Source organism: Numida meleagris, chromosome 10, assembly GCF_002078875.1.
Source record: "Numida meleagris isolate 19003 breed g44 Domestic line chromosome 10, NumMel1.0, whole genome shotgun sequence".
NCBI lineage: Eukaryota > Metazoa > Chordata > Aves > Galliformes > Numididae > Numida > Numida meleagris.
In genome coordinates, this window is record NC_034418.1 from 2240686 (window position 1) to 2268338 (window position 27653).

At 49.2% G+C, this 27653-nt stretch overlaps 1 protein-coding gene and 1 long non-coding RNA gene across 5 annotated transcripts in view; one reads left to right on the forward strand and one right to left on the reverse strand.

The window, feature by feature from the left end:
* The window catches only part of GNAO1 (G protein subunit alpha o1), a 118730-nt gene that overhangs the window by 42231 nt on the left and 48846 nt on the right, over positions 1–27653 (forward strand). For 3 of the 4 annotated variants that reach the window (XM_021408766.1, XM_021408763.1, XM_021408762.1), the window contains exon 3: positions 1087–1228. In XM_021408766.1, coding sequence (XP_021264441.1) covers positions 1087–1228 — 142 coding nt within the window. Of the gene's footprint in view, positions 1–869; positions 978–1086; positions 1229–27653 lie in introns of those variants that run through there. The other variant, XM_021408765.1, reaches the window with a different exon arrangement.
* On the reverse strand, positions 23681–26673 carry LOC110404456. Its single transcript, XR_002442263.1, has 3 exons — positions 26092–26673; positions 25518–25779; positions 23681–24028 (listed from the first exon to the last, which is right to left on the reverse strand). It is a non-coding gene; the product is annotated as an uncharacterized LOC110404456 (long non-coding RNA).

The following is a 27653-nucleotide window of genomic DNA, read 5'->3' on the forward strand; positions in this document are numbered from 1 at the left end:
TGAACTTCATTTTGGCTAAGCAGATCATCCTCTCTGCTAATATTTAAGAGACAGGATCATAACTTATGTCTTCACTGGGAAGAACTGCTGTCAAGCGCAATTAGCTCTGTGAACTCGAGCTGTTCTCTGGGCACACCCTGGCTTAGTCCTTGAGTTTTAGAGATGAGGGGTCAGTCTTCTTCCCAGCCCATGGCAATGCCATGCTACAAAATGTAGGGATGTGTTTCCTGAGTTCTGCAGGCCAGCTGCGTATCTACAGATAGGACCGAGGCTATAAGGACGCAGGTCTCATAATCTCATTTCCTAATCATGTCTGCCTGAACCAGGGAGCTGCTTTTCCCAGTTTGCACAGGGAGGAAGTGATTCTGGCACCAGGTCCAGCCAGGCTGCAAGGACTCACCCCATCAGGTAGTTCTGACAGCACAGACTGACGGAGCATCCGACACATGGAGCTGTAGGATGTGGGCCTTGTTCCCACAGTGCTTCCTGAGGGGATGTGTAACATGCCTGCAGACAGCAGAGCTCCCAGCACTGCCTGGGAAGAAGGGAAGCGTGAAGGCTTGGAAATATGTCAGGTGCTATGCTTATCAATGACTGTGGCCCCATGTGCAGAGGGGAATTTTGACTCACTCCTTTTGGAAGGCACCCAGGAGTTACTATGAAAAGGACTGGACAAAAAATAGGGTTTTCTTTCACTTTTTTTCAGTTGTTAAGACCTGATCTGTTGGTCGTTGTAGGCAGTGAATATGCTCCCACGGGCCTTGTCAGGAAAGATAAGGTAGGACCTGGAAACCTCCCTGTGCAAACAGGATGCGGTGTCCAGTGCTTACAGTTCTGCTGGGAGCAGGGACTGCCCACACTGGCCCTACACGAGACCTTGACAGAGAGCAGAAGGGATGCTAATTGCAGGCACTGGGCTCAGATGCCTTAGTGGTGAACAACCAGAAGAGTTTGTAAAGAAATGCTGACTAAATGAAGTGAATAAAGCTGGCAGATGCGCTCTTCAGAGGAGCGCAGTTCTGTTTTCAGTGTCTCCCCCACTGAATGACATTCTCAATAGGTTTTTGTCCTCTGCTTTCTCTTCAGGATCATCCATGAGGATGGCTTCTCTGGAGAAGACGTGAAGCAGTACAAGCCAGTGGTCTACAGCAACACTATACAGTCGCTGGCAGCTATTGTACGTGCCATGGATACCTTGGGCATCGAATATGGTGACAAGGAACGAAGGGTGAGTTAAAATCTCCACTTCTTGGTACAAATAGTTGAGAACTGGGATACTCCTCAGCACAAATAAAATGTTTTTGCGCAATCTGAAGGTCTTGGAGGGAAAAGGAGGGAGGGGGAATATTTCCATCACTGTTATATGCATATCGCATGCAGTTTTTTAAGAAATAGGTGCATTCGTGTTATTGCGCATGACATAACAGCTAAGGTAGAAAGTGTCACAACAACCAGAATCTCTCATGCCCTGGCACTGTCCAGGCCACGTAAAACAATAATTCTGTCCATCTAGGGGCAGTGAAGTGAGAGGTACTGATAGACCTGAGGAAAGAGAGAGAAGGTGTGCCTGGCTGCTGTGTGTGCACGGGGTACGTAAGCTGCATGTAGGAATGTCTCAGGGAGAAGTCTCGCTGCTCTTCAAATCCCTTCCACCAGCTGCTGATGAAGGAAGGCTTTTAGAATGAACTGCACTTAGCAGGGACTTCTCTGACTTTTACTCACATATCCACCATTCAGGTGTGCCCAATCAGCAGTCTTGCTTGCAAACGGAAGGATCTGTTACTTCAGTGAGGTTCTTACAGACAGGGTCTTAGGTAGAGGCGTTAGCTTATGCCTGTAGGAATAACAGTTTGATGTCTGGCAGCCTTCTGAGCCCATGCACCTAATATAGCCTGTCCTTTTCCAGTTGCTCCTCTGTTGTTGTTTTAACTAGCTCCTTATTTTTAAACAGTGTCTCCTTTACCAGCTGCCTCTGCTATCCTTTGCCTTTCTTTCATGCATTTCTGGTTCAAAGCAAGCACACATGGAGAAACACAGAGCACTAGAGAAGTCAAGATCACTCTTTTTGCAGAAAGCAACACTACTTAGTTTCACTGGAAATATAATAAATTCAGTTTCAAGACCTGTAAGGGCAAAGTCCTATATGCCACTGAGTTTATCATGACTATTTTTAGGTAGTTATCAAATGACAGATGTATTACGTACCCCAAACTCCTTATCTAAGAGTTGATAATAAAAGCATTTGCTGGAAAGGATGCCAAAATCCTGCTGTGGTGCTGCTGTATAAAGAGGTACCTTATGTCTCCCAGTCGCAAAGGGGTGTTTTGATTTCTTTGCATCTAGGGATTGTTCCCACAGGAACTCTAAATCCTGGAGACTTTTTCATCCCCAACATAGTGATGATACAATAATGGAGCTCTTGTGAGCTTGCCGAGAACTAATGCTGATGGCTTTCAAACTGACTACATTAATCTGTTGATTACTCAGTGACTCAGCTCTCAGCAAGGCAACGTATCTTGTCTCAGTAAAAACCTATGTCCAGGAAAACAGAAACAAATCATTCCCCGTGTCTGATAAACAGTCTGTGGCAGACAGCTTTAAATTGTAAATTCTCTTTTCCCTTTTTAATGCCTGAAGTCCTGATTCTAGGAGGGAAACTCAGCACTGCCTGAGTGTCAGGCTTGCAAAACGGGGGACATAAATGGAGAGAGCTGTTATCAGAACTGCCAGGATGAGGGAAAGTGTACTAGGCTGCATGGAATGTCACGTCCATTCATGTTCCTATGGAAAAGATTTGGAGCATCTTCTCCCTTTGTAGATATAATAAAAAGGAGAGGAGAGAAGCCAAGCCTGTCTGCTGTGGTCTTCCACTTGCTCCTTTCTTTTAGTCAACCTCCACAGAAAGTTGCTGGTATTAGCAGCAAATACTATTTATTTTAATCTTACAAAGAAGTGCATGGCTTCTGCTACCCTGCTTTTGTTATTAATACACAGCTGCTATAGAGGCCATTAAACAGGCGATTTGTTGAGCATTATGCTGCACAGTTCATCCATTTTCAAGCAAAGCTTTTCTATTTTAAAAGTCATTCCACAGCCAAGGGTTTCTGATGCAAATCTTTTTCTGAGGGATTTTCCCTACTCATCACTTAAGCCCCCAGGAAAACAGACCTGGCCAAGGGGAGCAGGGGCTGGTGCTGCTCCCAGGTGACTCCAAGCAGGGCAGCAGGGGGCATGGGGCCAGGGACTGTTTGGCTCCTACAAGGCCCCTCAGACTTCATGGGAGATGTATCTCCCCCTGATTCCTTCGCAGTGTCACCCTGACCGTGCTCAGATTGAGGTGAAAAACAGCCTCTCTTTCGCCTCTGTAATAAGTGTGAATTGGATGATCTGTGCTTTTGCTATTGAGGAAAAGTAACCAAGTCCTCTCTTACCCATCTCCTTTTTCTCCTGCCCTTAATTATCCCTCTGGTATTTTGTCTAGTGGGAGTGCAAGGTTGGGGGAAGATCCGGGCTAAACCTCCTTGCTTCTGTCAGGCACAGAGTGACCAAAATAGGAAACGGAAGCTAAAAAAATGAAACTATCCACAAAAAAGTCTCGCTGACCCACTCTGCCGTTAAGGACCTGCCCCCAGATTAGGAACAGAACCGTGCAGGATCTCTCTGTTAGGCTGGTCCTTGCTTGCAGGAAGAGGCTCTCTTTCAGATGACTTTCGGGGCTGCCCTCCTCTTCCCCCTCTCACCAGGAGGACCGAGGACGCGGCTGCGCAGCCGCTGCTGCCTCCTCACTGGAGCGAAGCAGTGTGTGGGAGAGACCCTCTTTCATAAGACCTGCTCCTCTTTCAGGCTTTCTCTCTTGTCAGATGCAAAGACCTGTCAGTCTCTCCCATTAAGAGCAGAGCCTGCTTTCTTGCCCCTCTCCGAGGCGCACTGCAGTTACCATCATTCACGTTTCTGGGCAGAGAAGACGCACAAAGGCAGGGCATTTCTCAAGAGGTGGGAAAAGCCAAGCAAAAAGGAAATCCCTTACTATTTCCACAGCCTGCCCTGTTGCCGGGGAGATGCTGGCTTGTTCAGAAAGGCGTACTGTTGGCTGGAGTGGCCCATGTGCTGCTGCAAAGTAAGGGTGGGGGGAAAGAAAGGGCACAAAGAGCTCAGGGAGCCCCACACGAGCTCTGCTGGAGGCTCTGTTCCTGAAAACTCCATCTTCCATGTCCCGTGAACATATTTTCCTCCTTCGTCACCTTGCAGTCCCTTAAGCCCCTGAAAACACAAAATCTTGCCCTGGTCAGTGATCCCAGTGAAATAACAGCAGAGTAAGACGATCTTTGCGTAGTAAGAGCAATTGCTCCAGAACAAGGGGCTGTTTTCCCATAGTCATACTACTAATATAGGTAGCATTTAGGCTGGAGACAAAATAATCTTCTATCAAGGCTATCTTGCTCCCGCAGACGGAACTTGGCTTGGAAGAGCCATCCATTTTAAAAAAGCTGTAGAGCTGGAGCTGCCAAGCCTTTGTGTAGAGTTTACTCAGAATAAGTTTGTCGGTCTGTACTCCTTTCCAACCTGGGTAATTACAACAGAAAACTGGCAATTCATTTAAGGTTAAAATGTGATCTGAGCGCTGGCATCGCCTGCGTTTCAGCTATTTATAGGGCAGCAGTAGTAGCTATAATTGATAGTCAGGATCCCAGTCTGCTACAGACATGTAACGGTGCTGGTAAGCAGAAGGAGGTCCTGAATTTGTAAAGGAGGGGTGTGATACCCATTCAGAGGAAAGGGAGGGATGGGGACTCAGGTAGAAACAGCCTAGAAAATTGAATAGTGGTGGAATGAGTGACTGATTACACTGAATCCATTGTACCCAGAGTCGGTACCAACAGGCCTTTAAGAAAGAAAGGCCAGCAGAACCCAATCGACCACCATCTGAGCTCTAAAATCCAGAACTTCCTTCCCCCTTTACTTCCCCAGGGTGGCCTAGCGAATGCATTTCTAGTTGAAATTCCTGAAAAAAGCCCTTTTGCAATAGAGCTGAAAGGAGGTAGGTGAGGGTGGGTGGTGAGCTGGGGCCATGCCACCTCGCCGAGCACTCAGTGCTGATGTTTCGCACATTGGTCCTGCTTCAGGATGAGAGCTGTTGTGTTGGCATTGCAATGAGTTCACCCTCGCTCAAAAGTGAGCACTGGGGCTGCTTTTTGGAGTCTCCACAAAGCTGCGGGCTGGTACAGTGGTAGTGAGTGGCAGCAGCAGGTTGTGATGGATGGTCAGCCCCTCTGCCAAATTCTGTACACTCAGAAACCAGATCCTAAGTAACACATTTCTCGAGAAAAGAAAGTATTTGGATACCCTTCAGCATCCTAAGTGAGCCAGATGAGGAGGGCTGATGCAATCACACCTCAAAATGCCATTCGCATCTGCCTTGTTGGTGAATGCTTGGCACCAGCCAGGTGCAGAACGTTGGTGACACTTCTGCCTCCCCAGTTCTGAGATCAGCCTTATAGCCCACGCAAGGAAACTAGTGACCAGAGTAGATGCCATCAATTAACATCAGTCTTTTAATTTTCTTCTGAAGAAAAAGAGGGTAAGTGATGTCTCAGGGGAATTCTGATAAGGAGACCACAATCATCTAGCCCCAAGATTTATATTGAATCTAATCACATCTTTCACCACCTAAAGAGGGTTTTTAAGAGGACGGTGCTTGAGTTGTCCCAGAGATACACAGTGAGATAGTGAGGGGACAAGGCAGCAGGCACAGATGTCGGGAAAAGGGACTCTGACCAGACCAGTCTCAGACATAGAACACTGTCCCGCTCCTGTCTGTGCCATCGGAGAGGCTGGGAGACCTCTCCTGAAGGCAGTAAGAGTGGCAAAGAACACCAGCTGTCCAATGGATGTGGTAGGACAAGAGGTAATGGCCTCAAGTTGCACCAGGGGAGGTTCAGGTTGGACATTAGGAAATATTTCTTCTCCAAAAGACTGAGGCACTGGCACAGCTGCCCAGGGAGGTGGGGGAGTCACCATCCCTGGAGATGTTCAAGAGCTGTGGAGATGTGGCACTGAGGAACACGGTTAGTGGGCATGGGGGGGTGGGTTGGGGTTGGACTGGGTGATCTTCGAGGCCTATTCCAACCTTAAAAATTCTGTGTTTCTGTGATCCCCACATCACCAACACTGTGCAGCATCCTTGCTCACTGTGAAAATGCAGAGCCTGTGCTGCAGGGAGGTCTGTCTGTCTGGTTCCTGGCTTGCAGGCTCTCTCTCTTCACCAAGAGGGTGATGTATTTTCCCCCATGAGCCCTCTGCGTTTGATACTGCCTTCTGGATGATCATAGAGTCATAGAGTCATAGAATCGCTCAGGTTAGAAAAGACCTTCAAGATCATCAAGTCCAACCACGATGCAGGGAGTATTTTTAGCTTGAAAAGAAGGAAAAAAAAGCACCTTTTCCTTTGGGAGGAGGGCTGCCAGCCCTCTGTTGTGCAATTTGTTATTCAAATGCAGCTGCAGCTAGTGCTGCCGCCAGGGACTGTGTGACAAGGAAGCATGAGGGAGCGAGGAGGCCATGGGCCGTGACACAAGTGCTGTGTTAATGAGCAGCATGGTGCTGCTTCTACGCCACATGCTGCTGCTGGAAGGTGACTTCTGTGGGAGCCCCTGCAAAGGCCATAATGGGACAGCACAAAACTGAGTCACTGAGAGAGATCTGTCAGAGAAGCACAGCGGGAGCAGAGCTTTCGGGGGGGTGAGCACGGCCCTGCTGCCTGCCCAGGGGCTCCACGGCTGAGGTTAAACACACACTGCAGCAGAAGCTCTGAAGACGTGTGCATGCTCCCAGCTCCATGGGAGGCACTTGCTGAAATGCTCCCAGAAAGTCCCCCCTCATCTTTGGGCTGAATTCAGCTGCATGTGGCGCGGGTGCTCTGCGCAGGTATGTCTGCAAGTCATTTCTCCCAGCAGGGCTGCAGATAGCGACAAACGACTCAGCACATTTCCAATATATGTCAGTTATTAAGTGGATTTATTTCCATCTCTTTGGGGAAGCATTGGAAAGCGCTGCTGAGTCACACTGCTTACTCACTGCTTTTAGAGTACCATTTGAAATATTTGTTTTCCGAATGCCTTCCATGATGTTCCTATTATTTGAATGTCTCCAGATGTAAAATGAAAACATTTATATAGGGCATCCCTGGCCTTTAACAGATCTCTGGTGTGTAACTCAGGAAAAAGAATCAAACAAATGTCTTGGGAAAGGACCTCTCCTTTGGCTCTGCCATTGAGTGTTTATTCAAGATTGCAGCAAGGGACAGTGTGTGCTGTGCTCTGGAGCAGCCTGCAGCTTCCCAGCAGCACAGGGCTGGGAGGGAGGGAGGAGAGCCTGCAGCAGGGGTGGGGCAGCATTGGTGCCTCGTGCAGTCCTCCTGGGCACCATGCCCATCCGTCCCCTTCCAAGCTCCTGCCGAGGCCCCAGGGTCACAATAGGCCTGAGGAGGACCAGGACACGGGTTGTGTTGGGCTGTTAATCACTGTTGTGTGCATGGGTAATAGCTGAGGACTCTTTGCGACAGGGTCCCCAGCCTACCCAAGCCCCACCACCTGGGGTGATGCTGGCACTGCCTATGGCCAGAGAAAACCATGCCTGCCAGCTTCGGGCAGATTTCCTCCTTCCTGCTGCACTCATCATTCCTCAGGGCGGTAGGAATTTCTGTTTCATAGAACCATAGAATCATTAAGATTGGAAAATACCTCTAAGACCCCCAAGTCGAACCCCAGCCCACCCCCATGATACCCACTGACCATGTACCTCAGTGCCACACCTCCACAGTCCTGGAACACCTCCAGGGACGGGGACTCCCCTTCCTCACTGGGCAGCTGTGCCAGTGCCTCACTGCTCTTTTGGAGAATAATTTTTCCCATTATCCAACCTGAAACACCCCTGGTGCAGCTTGAGCCTCTCACCCTATCCCTGTTACCTGAGAGCAGAGGCTGGCCTTCACCTTGCTACAGCCTCCCTTCAGGGACCTGTAGAGAGTGGTAAGGTCTCCTCTGAGTCTCTACTTCTCCATCCCTGTTGGGCTAGGCTGCCCCAGCATGGTCCAGCCTCGTGGCCACCCAAGCCTCACAGCCAGAGACAGCAATGGGAAGCAGGGAGCATCTTCTGAGACCAGGAGAATGGTCTGCTTGCCAATTTTATTAAGTTTTTATTTGAAGTAATGAGAGCTTTTAGAGCTGGTAGATCATATTCCAGGCACCAGTGGAACGTTTTTCTGAGCAGGGAGAGATCCTGGTAGTCCAGCAAGTCTGATATCATCCTGTTAAGTTATGAAGTAGTTTCTTCCAAGAGAGAACCAGGTTTCATCTCTGTTCCTCCTGTCTTCCTTTCATCACATTTGTGTACTTTTTTTCTTTTAGGCAGCGCAGGTTTTGGCAACACAGCCTGCCTGGGGGCGCAGCCTGACATTTTTGTGGATGCCAGAAACAGGGGAATTTAGGCTAGGTTTTCCTCAGCAAATTTCAGTTTCAGTAATCACTGTTCATACAGCAAATTCTCCACTGGCATTGCTGGATGAACATGTTCTGTGCTCTGGTCTTGTCTTCAGTGTGTGGTTGAATAGCAGCTACAGTGTTCCTCCTCTGGTAGTTGCTGCCCTTGCTTGAGTCCCTCAGATTTAAGCAGATGAACCCTCCCAAGGTGTGTGGGTTTATGAGTAGTTCCCAGCTCTGGCCTCTCTCCCTTGCTGTTTTTTTTTGCGTTTTGAGTCCTTGCTGGCTCCTACCAGCGAGCACCTTTACCAGAGAACTGCAGTCTGCTGCCCGAGGGTGCTGCAATGACACGACTGCAGGCTGCTTCATTTCACGTGCTCCAGAGGCAAAAATTGTACCCAGACTCAAAAGGCCACATTCACCATGACGGTGGGTCGCGAGCCAAGTGCAGGCTGGTCTTGTGATGAGTGAGTAGGCAGAAATGCTCATTTCCTCTGCTTCCACTCCAAGAACAAAACCTTGGGGAAGGGTGCAGGATGGCTCACAGCAGCACTCTGGGCTCTGCAGAGCTCCGTGGCTCAGTTCTTTGGGTCACTGTGGACCAAGAGAGGAGGATCTCATATTCCTTGCTGGTGATCCAGGCAGGAAGCATGCTCTCAGGACACCCCCAGCCTGCAGCCCCGAGCTGAGTGCTGGCTGCTAACAGCCCGTCTCCCAGTTTGAGCACTTCAGCGTTGAGGCCAAAAGCTGAGATGGGCTCTGGGTCACGAGGTTTCAGAAACCAAGAGGAGCCAGGGCCAAACTACACCTCCACTCATTCTGCAGCTGTGGGCTGCATAAGGCACAGGCATTTTGCCACACTGAGTCACCCCTCCCTCAAGCAGATCCCCTTTCCTGGCTCCCCTTTTCCCATTTGCAGAGCTGTATGGTGCACCAGCCTGGCCCTGGCACATGAGCATCCCGGCCAGAAGCAGTCCATGCAGGCACACTCAAGCTGCTCAACTGTGGTGCCCCCAAGTCCTGGGCAGGCGAGCCCCCGGCCCTGGGGCCATGCTGCTGTCAGCACGCATTGCAGCTGCCTTTATCCCAGCCCTTCCAAGAGCACGAAGGACGGAAGCGGTGGACAGGCTGTGGCACCATGCCCCTTTTCTCCTTTGCCATCAACTTTGTATTGGACAAGCGGGCAGCAAATAAACAGGGCTGGTGGGGGGGGGGGGCAGCCTGTCACTGTGCGCTGTCATTGCCTTGAAATCCTCCAAGGATCCTCCAATCCTCGGGGATTTGTTCCAGTGCCAGTGAGCCTTCAGTGACCCTTAAGGAAGAGAACTGAGCCCAGGGAGGAGCTCAGCTCAGAGTGCTTGCTTTGCTGTAGGCAGATGTGCTCCCCAGCAGCCCTTGCAAATCTGCTGTACAATCAGGCACACCACCATCAGCCCCTTTCCTGCAGGAAGCTGCGGTGTGTTTGGGGTTGGGTAGTGAGCCCGTGGCCCCTGCTGCGGGTCTCTCTCAGCAGAGCTGGGTTTGAACCAGGAAAGAAAGGGACAGCAACTTCTGGCTGAATGCTAAACGGGATATCAAGTAATGGCGTGATAAAAGTAGCATCTCCGCCACTGCAAAAGGTTGTTCTAAAGGTTAGGTCTGCATGTACCCTTCTAGCTCTGCGAATAGCTGTTGCTTTCGTCTGCAAGTTGAGCTTTTGCCTGGGATAGGCTGAAATAAACAGTGCTAAAGCTGTCCAGCCCAGAAAGGACTTATTGCTGATGGTGGCTTGTGTCCAGGAGCAGGCTCTACCTCCGCAGTTAGGACACGGTGTGGCAGGGAGCAGCCCATGGCTCGCATGGACATCCTCGCCACCAAGCTGCAGTGCTGCTACACGGAGCCCGCAGTGCCAGCACACCCAGGCACACCGCCCCTTCCCAGTGCCTCCTCTGAAGCACGAGCAGAAGTCAAAACTCCTCATTCAGCATATGCTGCCCAAGGGCGTTTGTCTGCAGTAATGCTTCCTTTCCGTGCCCTAAAGTGAGCTGCCAAGGAAGGAAACCCCAACAGCTCTGCTTGTCTTACACCAGGTGAAAACAGAAGGCACGGACGGACAGATGGATAGAAGGGGCAAAGGGAAGCCCGAATTTCTGTTGGTCTATCCAATACTCTTTTGCATCATTGGATTTCAGGTAGTATCTTTCCGTTAGTCTATCCAGCTGTCCTATTTATAACCAAAAGAAGTGTATAATTCACAGTGCTTTCTAATTAGATGGCATAACTACAGTCCTATTTCTCTCCACTCTAATTTGCTCCATTGCAGGATCTTAACGTTTTGCATTACCTCTATCACGTCGGGAGAGCTCTATGAGGGTTTGAAGCCAGCAATTACGTGCAGCTTTCACTTGTCCTTGAAGCTGATGTGGGTTCATGTGGAAGCATCCCAACATGACATTTGGAAACCTAGCATTAAAAGACACTGTTAGAGCTCTGTCCAAGGCCAAGGGTCACTTAGCCTGAAGCGTGGCAGCTTGGAGCATGATTGCCAGGCTAGGAAAGGCTTTGCAGTCCCCGTCACTTCAGACCTTTCCAAAAGGTCTGAATTTTCAAGAGCCCATATTTGGTAGATCTCCACAGCAATCTGCATCTAAGTTTGTGGCTGACATTCAGATCTCTAAAAATGGAAATGGGCCTTCACCGCTGGAACTTGGAGGTTATTCTTTGTAGAGGGAATGATCCTGGGGGTAACAGGGCGGTGGTTAGGCAAACGCCCACCGGGTGAGCAGGGGCAGGACTGAGCATCACCCAGAGCACATGGCCATGTGCAATGGCAGAGGAGGTGTGGGTCGATGCTGTGGTGTTGCAATGGAGTATGTGCATACAGCTGCTCATCTTATTGGCGCAGATCACATGTATCCAGTTTGACTCATCAAAAGCCTAATACATGCAAACACTACAAAGTTGCTAAAATGCCCTGGCAAAATTAGCTGTAGAAAGTTTTGTCCTGTTAGGTGTTTTGAACATTGCTTATTATAAACAAAAACAAAACCACATTTCCTTGGCATTTGTCGAGGGAAAAACAACACAGTGGGACTGCAGAGCCCCCATGGTACTTGCAGGGAGCTGCTCCCAGCCAGCTCTCTCGATTCAGAGCTCCAGTTTGGGTCAAAAAGACTTTGGGGCAGTGCTGCGTGCCCACCTTGCACGCTGCCCGCTCACACATCCCGCGCTGGCTGGGGGAGCCCCAGGGCTTGTTTTGCTGCTTTACAACGGAACAAATAGAGCAACATTTCATAACATCCTAATGAGGCACACTGAAGAATGCCCAGGAGACAGTGACAATATCAGTGTTCCTTGGCACAGGGAGAAAATCAAAGGCATTTGTTTGTTATCTGGAATGCCGATCTCTGCTCCTTTTGGAGATGGGCAGGCATTTTTATAGTGCGTGTTCCTGGAAATGCTCAGATGTCACTGATGGTGCCATCCAAGAACACTGTTTATTTCCAGACACACCTATAAAAAGTGAAACCGAAGCAAGGAAATACTCAAAGCCATATTAAGTTATTAAGTTCTAAGTGGTACTTTGCACTCTGAATGGCCCAGAAAGCCTATGGACCCATTCTCCTTCCTACTGAACAGGAAGCATATCCTTGGCTTGAGAAAGCCCAGTGATAGAGAAATCTTTGCCCACTGGGTGGCAAATCACCTGGGGTGGTATTTCGTGATGGTTTTTCTGGATGTCACTGCTAAAATACCAGGAGATGAAATAGCTCCCGCCTCTCACCCCCCACACCCAAAGCCAAAACTATTTTGACCAGGTCAGGTGCGTTCACTGTTGTTTCTCTGGTTAAAAATCTATCATTTGTCAGGGCTGCAATCATCCGTCCATATGGGTTGTATCATCCTTCTAGCTGGTAAAAGTGAACGCTGTTCTGTTGTTTTTGAGGACACACAGGCTGTTCCACAAGATCAGCTCGTGCCCACAGTTTCAGAATGCCTCTGCAAGGGATTGAAAAAAAAGGAAAAGAGTAGTTAAAAAAAGCAATTCAGACATTAACAATGTCATGGCAACAGCAAATTAGTGCCTCAAAAGCAGAGCTCAGATCACTAAAGGTTTTGGGAGTCACTGCACTGCAGGACTGAATGAAATATTCAGCACATAAAAGAAGTCCCCAAATGTTTTTTTGTTTTTGATAATGACGCCGAGCAAACAGCTATTTAAATTCATTTTTGCCTAAGCACGTTTTTTTTTTTTTTTTTTTTCCTGCAAAAGATTTTAAAATAGCACACTTGCCAGGTAAACGTGGGTCTGTTTTGATTTGTGGAGAACTTTGACATTTGCAAGCATAATCATAAGCATCAGTTTTAGCTCATGGGGAAAACAACCACTGTAGTAAAAATGATAGAAAAAATAAGTGTGTTGTGAAAAGGTGCCCAGAGAGAGGGTTAGTATGCTGAGTACGGTGACCTAACAGGCGACAGCCCGTGCCATAACCACAGAGAGGGGAACAGTCTTTCACCTAATGGCGTGCACGTGCGTAAGCAGGCAGTGAACTTCATTTGCTTGTCTTTCCCCTTCCCACCCTATATTTCTCTCCTAGGTTTCTCAGCCTTTTCCTTCCCAATGAGGGGAAGCCATGTCATGCTGCTCAGTATCCAGTGGCCATTCCCATCCACCTTTATCTTTGCTTGCCTCATATTGGCTTCAAATCTCATTATAGTGCTTATTCTCTCGATTATATTAGGTATCCGTGGCTGATACCTGTAATATCCTATCAGATGGGTTTGGGGGAAAGAACTGCATTGCAAAAAATAGCCTCTAGTTTTAATTTGGTCTTGTGCCAAGCTGGCAGGGAGAGAAAAGCACCAGCAGAATATGTTCCTTATAATGGAGAGACAATACTCAGCTCTGGTTTGCTGTGTGCTTGGATACATCCTTCTGTCTTTTGTCCTCCATTGCTCATAATGTTTTCCCTTCCACTTTTGCTGTAGCTGTCGTAGCTTGGGAACTTGGAACATATTTGGATGACCAAAACCATGGGATTTTCTGTCCATGTGAGTGGTTGGCATGGAGCACTCCACACTTGTGGGCTACAGGGTCACTGCTAACATTTTCATGCTCATCTGCCTGATGTTGGATGCTGAAGTCTCTGAGCATCCAGACCACGAATTAGCAGGCCCAGCTCTCAGCATCAGGGCCTCCAAAGCATTTGCAGCATTTGCACATTCAAATGCTGCAGCGTAGGATTCTCCCCCTGTAAAGATGCTGGGTGTCTTTTAGCCAAGACTCTACTTCTGTGTGCTCCTCTTCCAAGTCATTCCTTACAACGCTGGACTCTTCTGTTTCGGAACTTGGCCTTAAAGTGGAATTTTCTGTAGTGCTTACACACACCCAGTCACAGAGTTCAGGTCGCCTCAGGGGCTGTGAACTTTCCCAGTGTTTGAGAATAAGTTCTGTCTTCCAGTGACTCAGTACCAAGCCTTCGAGCCTCCCCTTGCTGATTGACAACTTTAGAAAAAGAGCAGCCTATTGTAACTTGAAAAGTTACAATCTTTTGTAGTTCAGCAAATTCTGATACAGGGGCTTCAAACCCACTAACCTTTGTAGTGCTGCACAATCCAGGGGGCACTTGGGTTGTGAATCAGTCAGCACCAGAGCTGCCACTGAGCAAGCGTGGAAGCTTTTGGTGTTTTGTGTGATTAAGCTTAAGTGAGATAAAAAGGGCTCTCACTCCATAACAATGTCTTGAGGTAGGGCACAGCAAAGCTGAATGTCTCCTGTTCCTTGCACAGTCTCCACAGCACTCAGCATTGGCACCTGCAGGCATCGTAGCAGGATGTCTGGTGGGGTATGTGGGGCTAGACCTAGCCAGTTCGGCTCTTGCTGAACAGCTTTGGATCACAGCAGGAACGCTTTGCAGGATGGCAGGACAGGTTCACGTTTCCAGAAGGTGGGCCGGGAACTCGCACATACACAGAGCAAGATCTAAAGACTGTAACTAAGAGCTAAAACAAGCTGCAAAGAGAAATGAAAGGTGTTCAAAGTCAACTTGAAGGAGTTCCCGAAGGTACACCCTCCAGAATACAATTTTCCATTTTCCTCTTCTTTAAGAACCCAAATAAATAAATAAATACTAGGGCTTAGATTTCACACTTCCTGGATTTCCCTCTTCTGCTTGTCTGAGCTTCTGACTGCTCTCAGTTACAGGAGCCCTAACATCAGAAGTACCTCCTACGTTGCTGCAACTCCCAGGCAGTGGAGCCACAGCCAGCAAAAGCCTTTGTTGTGAAGGTGGTACAAACTGTTTCTTTCTCAAAGATAAGTGTCTAAGATTTAAAATTAGTTTAGTAGTCTCAAAGCTGTCACCTTCTCCTCCTCTGCTTTCAGAGAGGGCACGAAGCGCAGCACAGCTGATGCCTGCAGCTGATGGTGGTGTTGCTGGTTTTTGCTGATGCTGGTGGTCTGATTTGTGGGTGGTGCTGTGTGGAGCCAGGAGTTGGACTTGTTGATCCTTATGGGTCTCTTCCAATTTGAGATATCCTATGATTCTATGATTCTGTAAAGCTGTAGGGTGAGTCCCTAGCCCACGAGTTCTGCTGGGCACAAGCTTTCGTATTCCTGTGGCCATCAACAAGTTGAAGATTAAGCAGCCACTCACATGCATAAACCATCCTCTGCTTCCCAGAAAACAAAAGCAGGTTTTCCCCTGGAGGGGAGGTCTGTCTGCTGTTCAGTTCCCTGTCTCTGATGTGTGAGGGGGAGCAGTTGGAGCTGGCTCTGAGGCGAAGCAGGTGTTGGCTGCCTCCAGGCAAACATCTGGCTGGAGGAGAGCAGCCTTATGGAATGGGCATTTTTCCTCTCCAGATCTAAATAGATGACTATTTTGAATATATATGTTGCATGCAGATAGGGTTTAGGAAGGTTAAAAGAGAAAGGTGGTACTGAAGGTAAAGAGAGAAGATTGTCCAATCCCTCCAACTTTTAGCTTGGTTGCATATCAGCAGCTCCATCTTAAAGAAAACAGCTGCTCTCAGGAGCTTCAGAGCCCTGCTGCATTCTGCTCATCTGATCTTACTGCTCATCAGAAGCCTCTTAAAGCAGAGTATGGATTTTCTAACAGACGCCCTAACTGCAGCATTTTATCAGGGCTTATTCTCTTGAGCACACAAAGCACGTGAGCTAACAGAGAGAGGGGTGTAGCCTAAGTTCCCCTACATCTGCTCAGCCCTGCACCATTCGGCACCCCCAGGCCCCCGGAGCAAAAGCCCTTCTGGTGCAGCAGCATCTGTAACTTCAGTGCAAGGGGTGATGAGCAGATGAGCAGGACTGGCTGTGCAGTAGCTTGAAGAAGAGCTCCCTGGTAAGGCTGGGCCCGGATATTTCACAGCATCTTTAGCAGGGACCAGCTGCAGCTGTTCTGTGAGCCCAGGGCTACTCCTCAGCCTGTATGATGCTCACAGACCACATTTCCAAATCCCACCCTCTCTGGCCAACTTGCTTCTGCTGCCTGGTCAGAGCTGATACAGGAGACAGCTGTCTGTTCTGCCAACCATTGGGCATCTGCTTTTTCCACTGCAAAAGTGTTCTACTCCTTCTCATAAGCTGAAAGGGTACTGGAAAGCAAGTTGGGGGCTTGGTGCATGTATTTTCTCAAGCAGCCTTTGCTCCTTGAGGCAGCTGTGCCCCGTGGTGATGCACCCCATGGTGTTCCCCAGGATTTTGTTGCCCGGTAATTTAGGAGAGGTCATTGTTATCAGGCTCTGCGGGGATGTATGAGGAAAGGCTGTCACAGCGGTGTGTTCCCCTGACATTTACTTGGAGAAGCATCAGTGCTGTGTGAGCTGCATGGGGGAAGAACTGGCTCTAAGCACAGCTCTGTGCCTAGTGCAGCCCAAGTGCGATGTCACGCACATTGTTGAGAGCACCTCTTCCCTCCACTGCTCCTCCATCATCTTCTCCAAGCCACCCACCTGCCAACAGCTTTCACAGCCCTGTTGGAACTTCCTCCTGGGCTGCATTTCTATCAGCACTTTTCACTCAAAGGGGCTGCCAAGCTTGCTGTGCCCCCACGCACTGTTCAGACCCAGACAACCACCCCTTTGCTCCCTGCAAGCCCAATGTCAGTGGGGAGTGGGACACCTGAGCATCCCCAGAGCCCTCCTGGCCCTGCAGCTCAGCCCTTTGGGGAAGCTGGGAGCTGCTAAACCATAGAGAGCCCTTTCATTTTGCCTGTCCCATGTTTGAAATGCTGTAGATGAGAAAGTGTCTTGGTGAGTCCTTTTCTCTTAAGTCTCCAGCTGACACTAGGGGACACATTTCCTTCCCGGGGATATGCAGTGCTAAAGGCTGAAGCCAGGGACTGCATCCTGATGCCCCCGGCAGCACCACGCAGAGCTGTACTTGGTTCTTCACCGTGGGGCCAGAGCACTTGGGATACTTGCTTCACAAACGCATGCTGTCGAGCAAAAGCTGCCCCGTGGATCAATTAACACATAATTTCTGGTTGTCTTAGCAGAAGGAGCTATTAATAAACAGTAGGCTGTGGGAAGCACGGGCATTTATGGATCTAAAGATGAATGTGTCCTGGTATAACTAACCTTCAACCTTATGGGGCTGTTGTGCTTGGGGGAGCACCAAGCCCAGCCGTGGCAAGCGGCACTGCAGCTGCAGGAGCTGCTTTGTGGTGTTCTGTCACTGTTCAAGGATAAACTTTCTCTCTTGTTGCTGTCTGACATTAACTTGCTTTGAATGATTGGGCAGGAAATTAATATTTTTGGAAGTTTTAATCATTAAAAGAAATCAGAGCCTTCTTTTTCACACTCAAATGAATTTAAAAGCAACTCCCCTTTCCCTAAGTGGAAGGAGCTAAGCTAATGCCAGGACATGCACTGTATCCAATTTTACTTATTTCCCTGGAAGTAATTTTCTTTCTAAAAATGCAGCTTTCTCAAAATCCCACAGTTTACAGAGAAATTGAATCTGCTGGAATTTTTGACAGTGAAAAGCTGAGCAGAACACTCTGAGTGCCTTCATTTTTGCTCCACGGCAAGCAGCAATGCTAGCTAATGAGTGGAGGTGAGAGGAGAATTAAAATGAAAGGAAGAAATTAAAGGAGAATATTTTGTCATTACCTTAATGAAAACATTTGATACTACTTAAGTGACAGAATTTGATACTGTCTAAATGAGATGTGGAGAGAACCACCTGCCAAAATCTGTTGACACATTTGTTTTGCAAAAACTGCTATGACTTCTGCTTGTCAAGCCATAGAGGAGAAACCCAAGCATCTGGATGGACACGGAATTGGAAAAGCTGAATGTTGTCAATAGAAAAAAAAAGGAAAAAGAAGCCTGAATTAACATGAACATCACCTTTACCTCTGCACCTAAATACGTGGGAGTGATGAGCTCTCACCTCTGCAAGTGCTGGCTGCACCCTTGGAGGGGCTGGGTAGCAGCAGCAGAGTGGAAGCAGCCCCTGCCCCTCTCCTCTGCATGCCACACATCTCACATGGCTTGTTTCTCCCATGAGAGCTGAGTGGATTCCTGGTCTCTCATTCTGCTCCATTGCACACTAGTGTCAACAGGAGCAGTCTCTCCAAAGCCACTGGAGTTCCTCCGAGAGAGGAAGCAGGACCCTCTCTATCTCAATGCTCTTTGGGGTTGGAGATACTCAGCTTCGACTGGAGAAGGCAAGAAAGGAAGGTAGAAAACATCAGTGGAGAGACAAGAAACACACTTGGGAAAAAGAGAAAAATTGAGCAAGGACCAAAAGTAGGCATCTATTGTGCATGTGGAAAGGTTTCTCAGCTTGAAATTATCTGAAGTACAGGGAAAATTGAGTGTTGCTGCCATAATCCCAGGAGAGAGAGGCAGAGTTCTTAAAGGGATGTGAACTTCAGAGAAACAGACACGATATGGCTGTGAGGCCTCTATTATATTTTTAATTAAAAGAGTGTTTTGAATTTTTCCCACTCGCCGGGCAAATTTTCGGATCTCGTCAGAAGTCAGCTTCCGAGGATGACAAGACCTGGAGAAGAGCTCAGTGGGAAGGCACTAAGGAATCTCTGAAACGAAGCCCTCTGTCAGAGACGTGGGACAAGCTTGGCACACCGGGACCTCAGCACGGTGGAGACGCACCTGCCGGAGCCTGAGCCATCTCTGCAGCCTCAGCTCAGCCCCTCCTGTCTGCCTGGGGGCTGGGGAGATGCCCTGAGCATGTCTTCCAGCAGGGAGAAGCATGACATGCCTCTTCTGCATGGGATGCAGCCTGGTCTGCTGGGACCGCAGCGCTGGTGCTGGAATGTCAGTAGCTTTCCACTTCAGCTCCACGAACACAATGCCTGCGCACAACTGTCTGAGCGTCTTTGCTCTCTGAAGATCTCTGTGATTTCAGCCGCTTCCTTTGACGATATAAATAATGCATTCTATTCTTAGCTCTACAGCGGTATATACTCAAATCTTTATCTAAATTCTGCAGAATTTTCCATTTCAGATGTTTGGGCTTCCAGAAGCAGACTGCTGCTCATCCCGTGCATGACATTATTCCTTTGATACATGATCTGAAAATTCAATTACCAGACCAATTACTGATTTTTCTGAAATTTACAAGGAAAACATTAAAGTTTGATTAAGTCAGAATTCCCACTGGGCTGATCAGCAATGAGACCAAAATTAAATTCAGTTTTTAAGAGCTTTACCACGTTGCAACGTGTGAGAAATATCTGAATTTGAAAGCTTGTTGCCAAAAGTCAAAACTTGGCACGCTGAGCAGTGGAAGACGTATTTCACTCATCACGAGAGTGAACACACTGCTTTACAAAGGCCAGGTGGAGTCAAAGGTGCCTCTCTGAGAGCAGCAGCTTGCATTGGGAGCAAGCGTTCGCATTAATTATACATGCAGCTGAACTTAAGTGGAAACAAGACAAGACCTGACCCCCCTGTGTAAAAAGGGGCTGAGCAGCATCACAAGAGCAAAGCAACAAGAAAATCACCGCTTCCCTGGAGCTTGACCAAAGGCAAAGTGATGTGGCATTGCCATTCCTCAGGAACATGAGAACTCCTGTGCAGGCAAAGCACCTAACGTTTCTTGCATCAGATATGGCCATGTATAAAACTACATAGGGCTGTCCTCTATGGTCACCACAGGACGTTTGCAGGCCAGACAGCTTTTCACCACTATGCATTTCTTGGGTACTGCTCCTCAGGAATCAGTGTTGGGAACAGTCCAGTTTAATTTCTGCTCATCTGGACTAGAGGATTGAGTGCATGCTTGGTAAGTTTGCAGATGACACCAAGTTGGGAGGACGTGTCGATCTGCCTGAGGGTAGGCAGGCCCTGCAGAGGGATGTGGATAGGCTGGATCTATGGGCTGAGGCCAGTGGAGTGAGGTCCAGCAAGACAACCCCATGCATCGCAGGGTTGGGGCAGAGTGGAAAGCTGTGTGGAGGAAAATGATCTGGGGGTGCTGACAGCCAGCTGAACATGAGCCAGCAGTGTGCCCAGGTGTCCAAGGACAACGGCATCCTTGCTTGTATCAGGAATAGTGCAGCCAGCAGGAGCAGGAGGGGATTGTCCCCCTGTACTCAGCTCTGGTGAGGCCGCACCTCAGTGCTGCATTCAGTGTTGGGCCCCTCACTAAAAGAAAGACATTGAGGCACTGAAAGAGTGGTGAGGCATTAGAATGGGCTGCCCAGCGAGGTGGGGAGAAGCATCCCTGGGTGTGTTCAAGAGCTGTGGAGATGTGGCACTGAGGGACCTGGTTAGAGGGCGTGGCGAGGATGGGTTGGGATTGGATTTGGGGATCTTAGAGGTCTTTTCCAACCTTAATGATTCTATGAGCTGTATAGATCACGTACCTGTATGGTTTGACCTACACAGCTTTGCTTCCCAGGCTGAGGCCCTGCTGATTTTCCCTCGGCTTCATGCTAGCCTGGATAAGGGTAAGACTGAGCCTCAAGTGCACCCCTTGCCTGTCCATCATGCTGACAATCTCAGATGCATTGCTCCAAAACTGAGACAGCAGTGTCCATCATCAAGGGGCTCCAAAATGCAAACGCGGCTCCTGGCTGAGAGGTACATGCATCCCATGGATGCCTTTACAGAGTGCACAAGTTCACTGTGGTGTGAATCCAGCTCATCAGGGGCAGATAAGCATCTGCCTAACTATGCCCTCCGAAAGATTGGGCTGACATCTAAAAGCACAGCACTTGCGCAAGCAGTTCATTTGCCTCTGCAATTTGCAGGTGTAAAAAAAGCAAATTCATTTTCACCATTTGCTTGGAGAACAGATGATTCAGTAAAGAGACAGACATGCAGATATATTCAGTTGCATCATCAATTAAATGACTGAAAACAGCTTAGAAACACGGAGCTCTGGGAGCTGCTGTTTTTCAAGCTTAGTAAGGAGTTGAAGTTCCTGTGCAGGTCTCTTTTTGCACCTTATGCCTTCTCTGAAGTCCTTACGGTTCCTAGAATTACAGTCCATTACTTAACATTGAAGATGAGGATTTGAGTACTTTCATGTTCTGATGACACAGATCTGCTTAGAGACAGCAGGGCATTTACAAAACAGGAGTTGAAATGCTTGAATTTGCTGAGGATGTGAGCATGTGATGCTTGAGCAGCTGTCGGGGGAGCACACATCCATCAGGAACATGGCTCTACTCATTTGCACTGTCGCAGATAGTGTCTGGGAGCAGGAGCTCTCATTCCTCAATTTCCCCCACCTCCACAGCCTCTCTCCATCTTCCAGTGCAACACAGAGGAGTAAAGCAAAGCACAGAAATGCCTCTTAACCTCCAGCCTCCATCAAATCAGAATTTCCTGACGTGCTGATGCATAATGCATGAGTACTCAGCGTGCTGTGCTGCCTGGCTCATCTTCCATTCAGGGGTTAACAAGGGAAACTAATGGGATCGTGGTGGGGCCAAGTTCTTCGCAAGGCTCTGCTCCCCTTCCAGAGCCTCTGGATTCATTTTTCTTAAATAAACACCCTTCAGAAATCTTTCAGAGTGTAAATAAGTCAGGGCAGCAGCAAGAAAGCAATTCCAGTGAATAATTTGTGGAGCTGCTTGCAGCTGGCGCGTCCTCCTGGGAGCAGACCTGCCGGCTGGCACTGCCCTGCTCGCACCTTGTTGATCTCGGCGCATCAGCTCCTTCATTTAGGGAGGTTTCCATCATCCCCACTCATTTTTTTCCTCCACCTCCTTCCACTTTTCTGAGCTGTAATAGCCGAGACACTGCTGCCTGGGAGAGTTCTTGAAACAACGATCTTCTGAATGATTTAGCAACGCCGCTCCTTCACAAACAGATTCCTCTTGGATGAAATACGTTCACATTTATGTAGGACAGAGGTTTTGGAATGCTATTAAATTTACATGGTGAGCTGGCAGGGCAGCCATCTTCATCCACTACGCAGAAAGGGAAAAACAGTCTGCATGCAGAAGTGGGGAAATATTTACAGACAGAAAAATCCTGGCAGTGCTCATCACCCCACTTGGGGGATGAGGACAGCTAACACGAAAACAGGAGAGTTTATTAAATCATGAGTCTGCCAGCAGTTGGGCAGGCTGGGAGGCAGTTTGCTGGGTTTGGTTGCTTGAGGTTTTCTTGCAGCTGGTTGTTTGACAAGCCCCTGATGTCGGAGGGGGTTTGTGCAGCTTCTCGCAGAAGTGAAGAGGGAAGAAGGGGAGAAAGAGGGAAGGCAAGACCAGATTTGGACAACATGCAGAAGCAGGGATGACACAAAATGTTCGGCTGCAGACCATGGCAGACTAGGGGCTGCAGGAGAAGAAGGCAGGCTCATCTCTGGGGCTTCAACACAGCATTAGTTGCAGATGCAGCCAGTTGATTGCTGCTCCAGACAGGAGAAGAGAAGAGCTGCTGCGTGGAGCTAGGGAACAGGTCGACACAGGGCAGCACGACAGCCTGGGGCCTCAGCACGGTGGGAAGCTGGGGGTCAGAGCTGTTCCTTCGGTATGAGAGAGGCAGAACCAAGCAGCTGAGTGCCCATGACCTCAGAAAGGCCCACGGCGCTTCCTTGCAAGAGCAGAGAAACACTTACAGCAGAGCCCTGGCCAAAGTCCAAAGTGTGCAAATTACTTTTTTGCCTCCTTAAATACTCTTTGCAGTGTCTGTGAGCTTTGGAAATGCCAAAAGCACTGGAGCAAGTCCAGCTGAAAGAGATAACTTGGTGCTGTTCATTTGGCAGCATGGCCTTCTCACTCCAGGCCCTAACTGTGGTGAGGTATCCGTGCTGCACAGCTCTGCCGTGCCCCAGCCATTTCAGTGGTGGCTCTGTGGCAAAGAAGCGCTTTGCACAAAGTTATTTGGGCTATAAAGGGCTGTGGAAACGTAAAGATCCCTTTAATAAACTCACTGGGCTGTAGGTGGCAATAACTTCAGCAATTCCCAAATGACCTCAAAACGTAGGGGCTGCAGAGAGGCAAATCAGTCATTTTATGCTCTAAATACTTAATGCCAGTGCTAAAAATGAAGAGGTGGAAGAATGTCCTGGAGTAGCAGATTGGGATGCAGCTGAAAACAAACCTCAGCATCACCTGGTGTAAATCAGTGCCAGGCAGCAGCAGAGTCAATGCCATGATGCTGGCTTACGCCAGCTGCGCACCAGGTGACGGAGTGCCTCCAATGCAGCAGTGCTATGGAAAATGACCCATACGGTGCCTGAAATACCCATATGGACAGGCAGCAGTGAGCCTCCCTCCTTTCTGACCAAGCAGAGTGTAAAACGGAGGTGAAATAGACTTCAAATGTGCTGCCCAAGGGACGTGAAAGGCACAGCGTGCGGTTTTTCTATCCAGTGTGGGAAATAATGGTGGGGAGTAGTGCACTGGGAAAGATAGGAAGCTGGCAACACAGAAAGGGATTTTTTAAAAGCACCGATGGATACAGGCCGTGGTGTGCCATACTGTGCTGGGTGCCCGCTGCACGCCAGCCCTGGCAGCAGGGGCAAGGATGAGCCCACACCCATTGCCTGGGTGGGAAGGGGTGAAGCTGGAGCCAGCCTGGATTGCACCTCGTGGGCAGCAACCTGGGATTGGAGCCTGGCACCATGCAAACGCATTCCTTGTTCGATTAGCTGCTTCTCCTTTGGCAGCTGAAAGGGTGCTTGGCAGCGCCAGGCTTTTTGCATCTTGTTGGGCTGAATAGGAGGAGCAGGGGTTTGGCAGGGACAAAAGAACACGCCACTGCTCCATCAGTGGCTTCATTACTAAACGTTGTGGTTCGCCAGAAGTGATGAGGAGCTGTGGAGATCTTTATTCTGATAGACAAACACCGTCTGTAAATGCATTTCCAGATTGACCTGAAGATATCAGCTACAAGGGAGGTTGAGAACTTGACAACTTGTGTCTGTAGAGGAGATCTGAGCATGTGCTGTGCAGGGCTGAAGCCAAGCTGTGTGTGCTGAGATGGAGCAAGGGAGCTCAGGTTGCCAAAGCACAGCGTTGCACGGAGAGTTGGGGACCAGGTAGGGGTCAGTGTGCTCCAGGCTGTGTAACAGGTGCTCAGCACCTTATTGTATTAAGGCCAGGGAACAGCTGTCTTGTCACCTGTTCGAAGAAATAGAACAAAAATCAGCCAGCAAACACTGAGCAGGAAGCTGGTTACCTGGAGGGCTGCATTTCAGCTCTGACCACCCCTTAGTCTCTCAGACTTGACGGCAAGCCTGTGTGTGCAAATACCATGAGAGATCCAAGCTGATCCTTTTTGAGTCCGGATGAGAATTTTTAACAAACCAGTCAAAATTCATCCTGAAAAGTCTATTTTCTCTGTTATGCCCAGGCAATGGGATTTTCAGGAGCTTTCATTGTTCCCTGTTGATAGCAATCTACAGCTGAGCTCAGTGTGAATCAAGTTAGGTCAGTATCGAGTGCTTTGGAAAATCCCAACCCATGTATTAATATTATGAACTATTTTGAGAGCTGGTTGTACAGAGGGTGGTGCAAGTATGAAATAAGTGTCATTTGTAAGTGGGCTGTGAGCTTTAAGAGTGATCCTGGAGTATTTGCAAGTAAAAACTAGACCTGGTCTGTAAGAATCATTCCATACAGGAATGAAGTTCAGGCACATAGTGATGTGGGCCAGGAACGCTGCAGAGGAGTTTAAGGCAGAAGATTACCAAGTGTATAATACACTCAGCTGGTACTTACAAGAAGAAAGAACTGTGGGAAAGGGTAAAATTGCTGTGCTGGTGCTGATGCAAACATCCAAGCTTTACAAAAGCACAGATCAACCACAGATCTGATATCAAAGATGACACCAGCCTGTGACATCCTTAGCTCCGTGCCTCCTGAATCATAGCAGGCCTCATAGCAAGAAGCCACCATAGGCCTGGCCATATTTTGTTGCTATTTAACACATCTTTCCCAGGCTATTCGTTGGGATGATTTTCTTGTTTCTTAAACATTAAGTCTTGTCCCTGCCAGTCCAGCCCCAGGAGCTCTCATTTAATTGTCCAGGCTTGCTCTCCATGGGGGCAATTCCAGAGGAGTTCCTTGGCATTAAGCTAAATTGAAAACATGGCAGGGAGAGAGATTGAGAAGCAAACTTCCTCAGTCCCAAAACTTGCTCAGATAGAGCTCTACATAGCATGCCATAATGAATAATGAATAGCAGTCATCCACTCGTGCTCTGCCCACAGCAGAGGGTGCAAAAAAAGTGCGAGGGGAGCATTTCCCATGTGAGGCTGAGCCCACAGCTCTTCCTTCCCAAACCTTTGGCTTTCGTGGGAGGTTTGCTCCCTCCTCCTGCTCCCTTTCCTGCAGCAGGAGCCCGGGAAGCTCCTTGCAGGGTTGCGTGGCCCACCCTGACTCGCTCGCAGTGTGCTCTGGGGCCTCAATGCCGCCTCCCAGGACGCAGAGATCTAATGGCTCGCTTCGCATTGTCAGTCCTAAGCTTTTAGGCGTTCCCGTGAGACTGGAGAGAAAGCAAGAGCAGGGCATCTGCAGGCAGACTGCTTGCGCTGGTGAGCCTCTCTTCCCAGTCTGACATAAATCCCATAAACGATCCCGGGGGCATTTTGCTGCTGCAGCCACTTACGTAAGGGCGATGTGCACACGAAATAGCACCGCAGCAGAGCTGCAGGCATGCCGGCATCCCCTTGTCCAGGAAGGTGCTGTGGGGCACCGGTGTTGCTGCTGGGCTCCCCAAGCCCCAAGCCCCCGGTTCGCTGCATGGGCAGCTGGCTCGGAAGCCACTGCAAAGGCTCAACCTCGTTCGGCACAGCCCGGCCTTAGCGCAGCCGTCGCCTCGCTCGGGTTCACACGGCTATTCACAGCAATGGGCCGCACAGCTCTGGAAGCTTTAAAAAGGGGTGAAAGCAGGTTCCTCTTTTGATGGGAAGGGTCTGAGGGCTGCCCTGCGGGGCGGGGGCAGGAGGCAGCGGAGACCTGGTTAACATCAATAGCCGCAAAGCCCCTGGGACCGGGTAGGCTCAGTCTCGGACAATGGATTATTTTTAACTAGCTCCAATCTTCAAACACCGCAGCTTAAAAAAGGGGAAAAGAAAAGAATAGCCGATTTGTGCAAGCTCCCCTGCTCCCATTAAGGCGGTGGAAGTGGTGCTATGCATTTCAATGGGGGCAGGACCGTGCTGCTGGGAGATAAATCGCACCCTGTACCCTCGTGGTGTGATCCTTCCTGGCCCCCTTCAGCACACCCCTCTCCCTCCCTTCCTGATACGCTCCCCAGCAGATTTTTTTTTGTTGTTGTCATTGAGCTATTCATTTTCCATAGGCTGCCTTCATTCCCGTGGCCTTTCGCAGCTAGGAGACAAGATGTTGCCTTGGAAACAAAGCCCCTTCGATGCTCGGAGTCTCTGGGATTGCTCTGTCTGCTCCTGAGTGCTTCTGGTTATTTTTAAGAACTGCACAAAGATGCAGCAGGCTCGTAGCCAGCGCTCAGAGTAGCCAGGGAGGCAAAGGGCCGGCGAGCGCCTGGCTGGCACCGCGCGCTCCGCTGAGGATGTCGGTGTGACGCAGCATGCCTGTGGGAGGAACTGTGTCCCCAGAGAGCCCTGCGCACACCGGGCCGCTCCTGGGGCTGGGGACGGTGGCAGAGCCAAACCCAGACTCGTAGCCAACTCCGAAAGTCTCTGCTCTGAGGTTTTCCTGTCGATTCTGCTCTGTGCCACAGGGCAAGAGCAAAGAGCGCTCCGAAGTCCCTAATCCCCTCCTGGTACTTGAAATATTTCCAGAAGCGCTGTGGAAAAATGTGAGTTTACTTTTTAAAAATCCATGTGGAATTAAGCTTGCTCCTCCCGCCAGCCTTCCTCCCTGCAATGGTGAGAGGGCTCCCAGCGGCTGGGACCCAGGGATGGCATGCAGCAGAGAAGGAGGAACGGCCGAACCACATGGCAGTAGGATGCTATGGAGCTGGGCACCGTCAGGTCACAGCCACTGAGGTTTAATTGTGGGGTTGAGATGCTGCAGGTGTTACCCTTCCTGACTACAGGCACTGGTGCCACCACCATCACCACTTTCCTGTGCAGCTTGAGAAGCTCTGCCAGAGCAGAAAATGCTTCAGGGATCCACCCTGTGTTCCCACGTGGATCAGGGCTACGCAGTTCTGGGAATCAGGGAGCGCTTCTGCTGTTTCACGCCTTTCTCTGACATTGCAGAGGCTCCTGGATGCCCAGACTAGTGGGATGCTCACGCTTTTTCTTATCCCTTTTGGTAAGCAGGGAGTCTGCCTCATCCACCCGGGGATCAGAGATGCGGGGCTCCTCTTGCCGTTCTCCCAGAGTTTCTTTTCAGTACTGCGTGGTGTTGTAGTTAGAGATGTAGGACTAATCCAGCAACAACAGGTGATGGGCCTGTTGTTTTTGACATTTTTTGATGCTATCTTTGTGCCAGCAGAATAAATAATAAATAACCACAACAGCATCAAAGATCTCTTCCAGGCCCCCAGCCTATTTCTGCCTCTTCTTGTTAAGCAGTTATAAAGATATTTCTCTGCTAACGTGTCATTTTACAGACTAACCTGCCATCTAATGCTGCACCTGGAGTCCCATTTATCCGCTCTCTCTGAAAATACAAGAAAGTTCTTGTCAGTAGCCTGGAGCGCAGCCCCCTGCAATGGAAATGCTCCCACCTGGGACCCCAGAGCTGCTCTGTTTTACCCCTCAGCCTGGCAGACAAGAGAGCCAAGCCTGGCACACATTGATGTGGCAGGGAC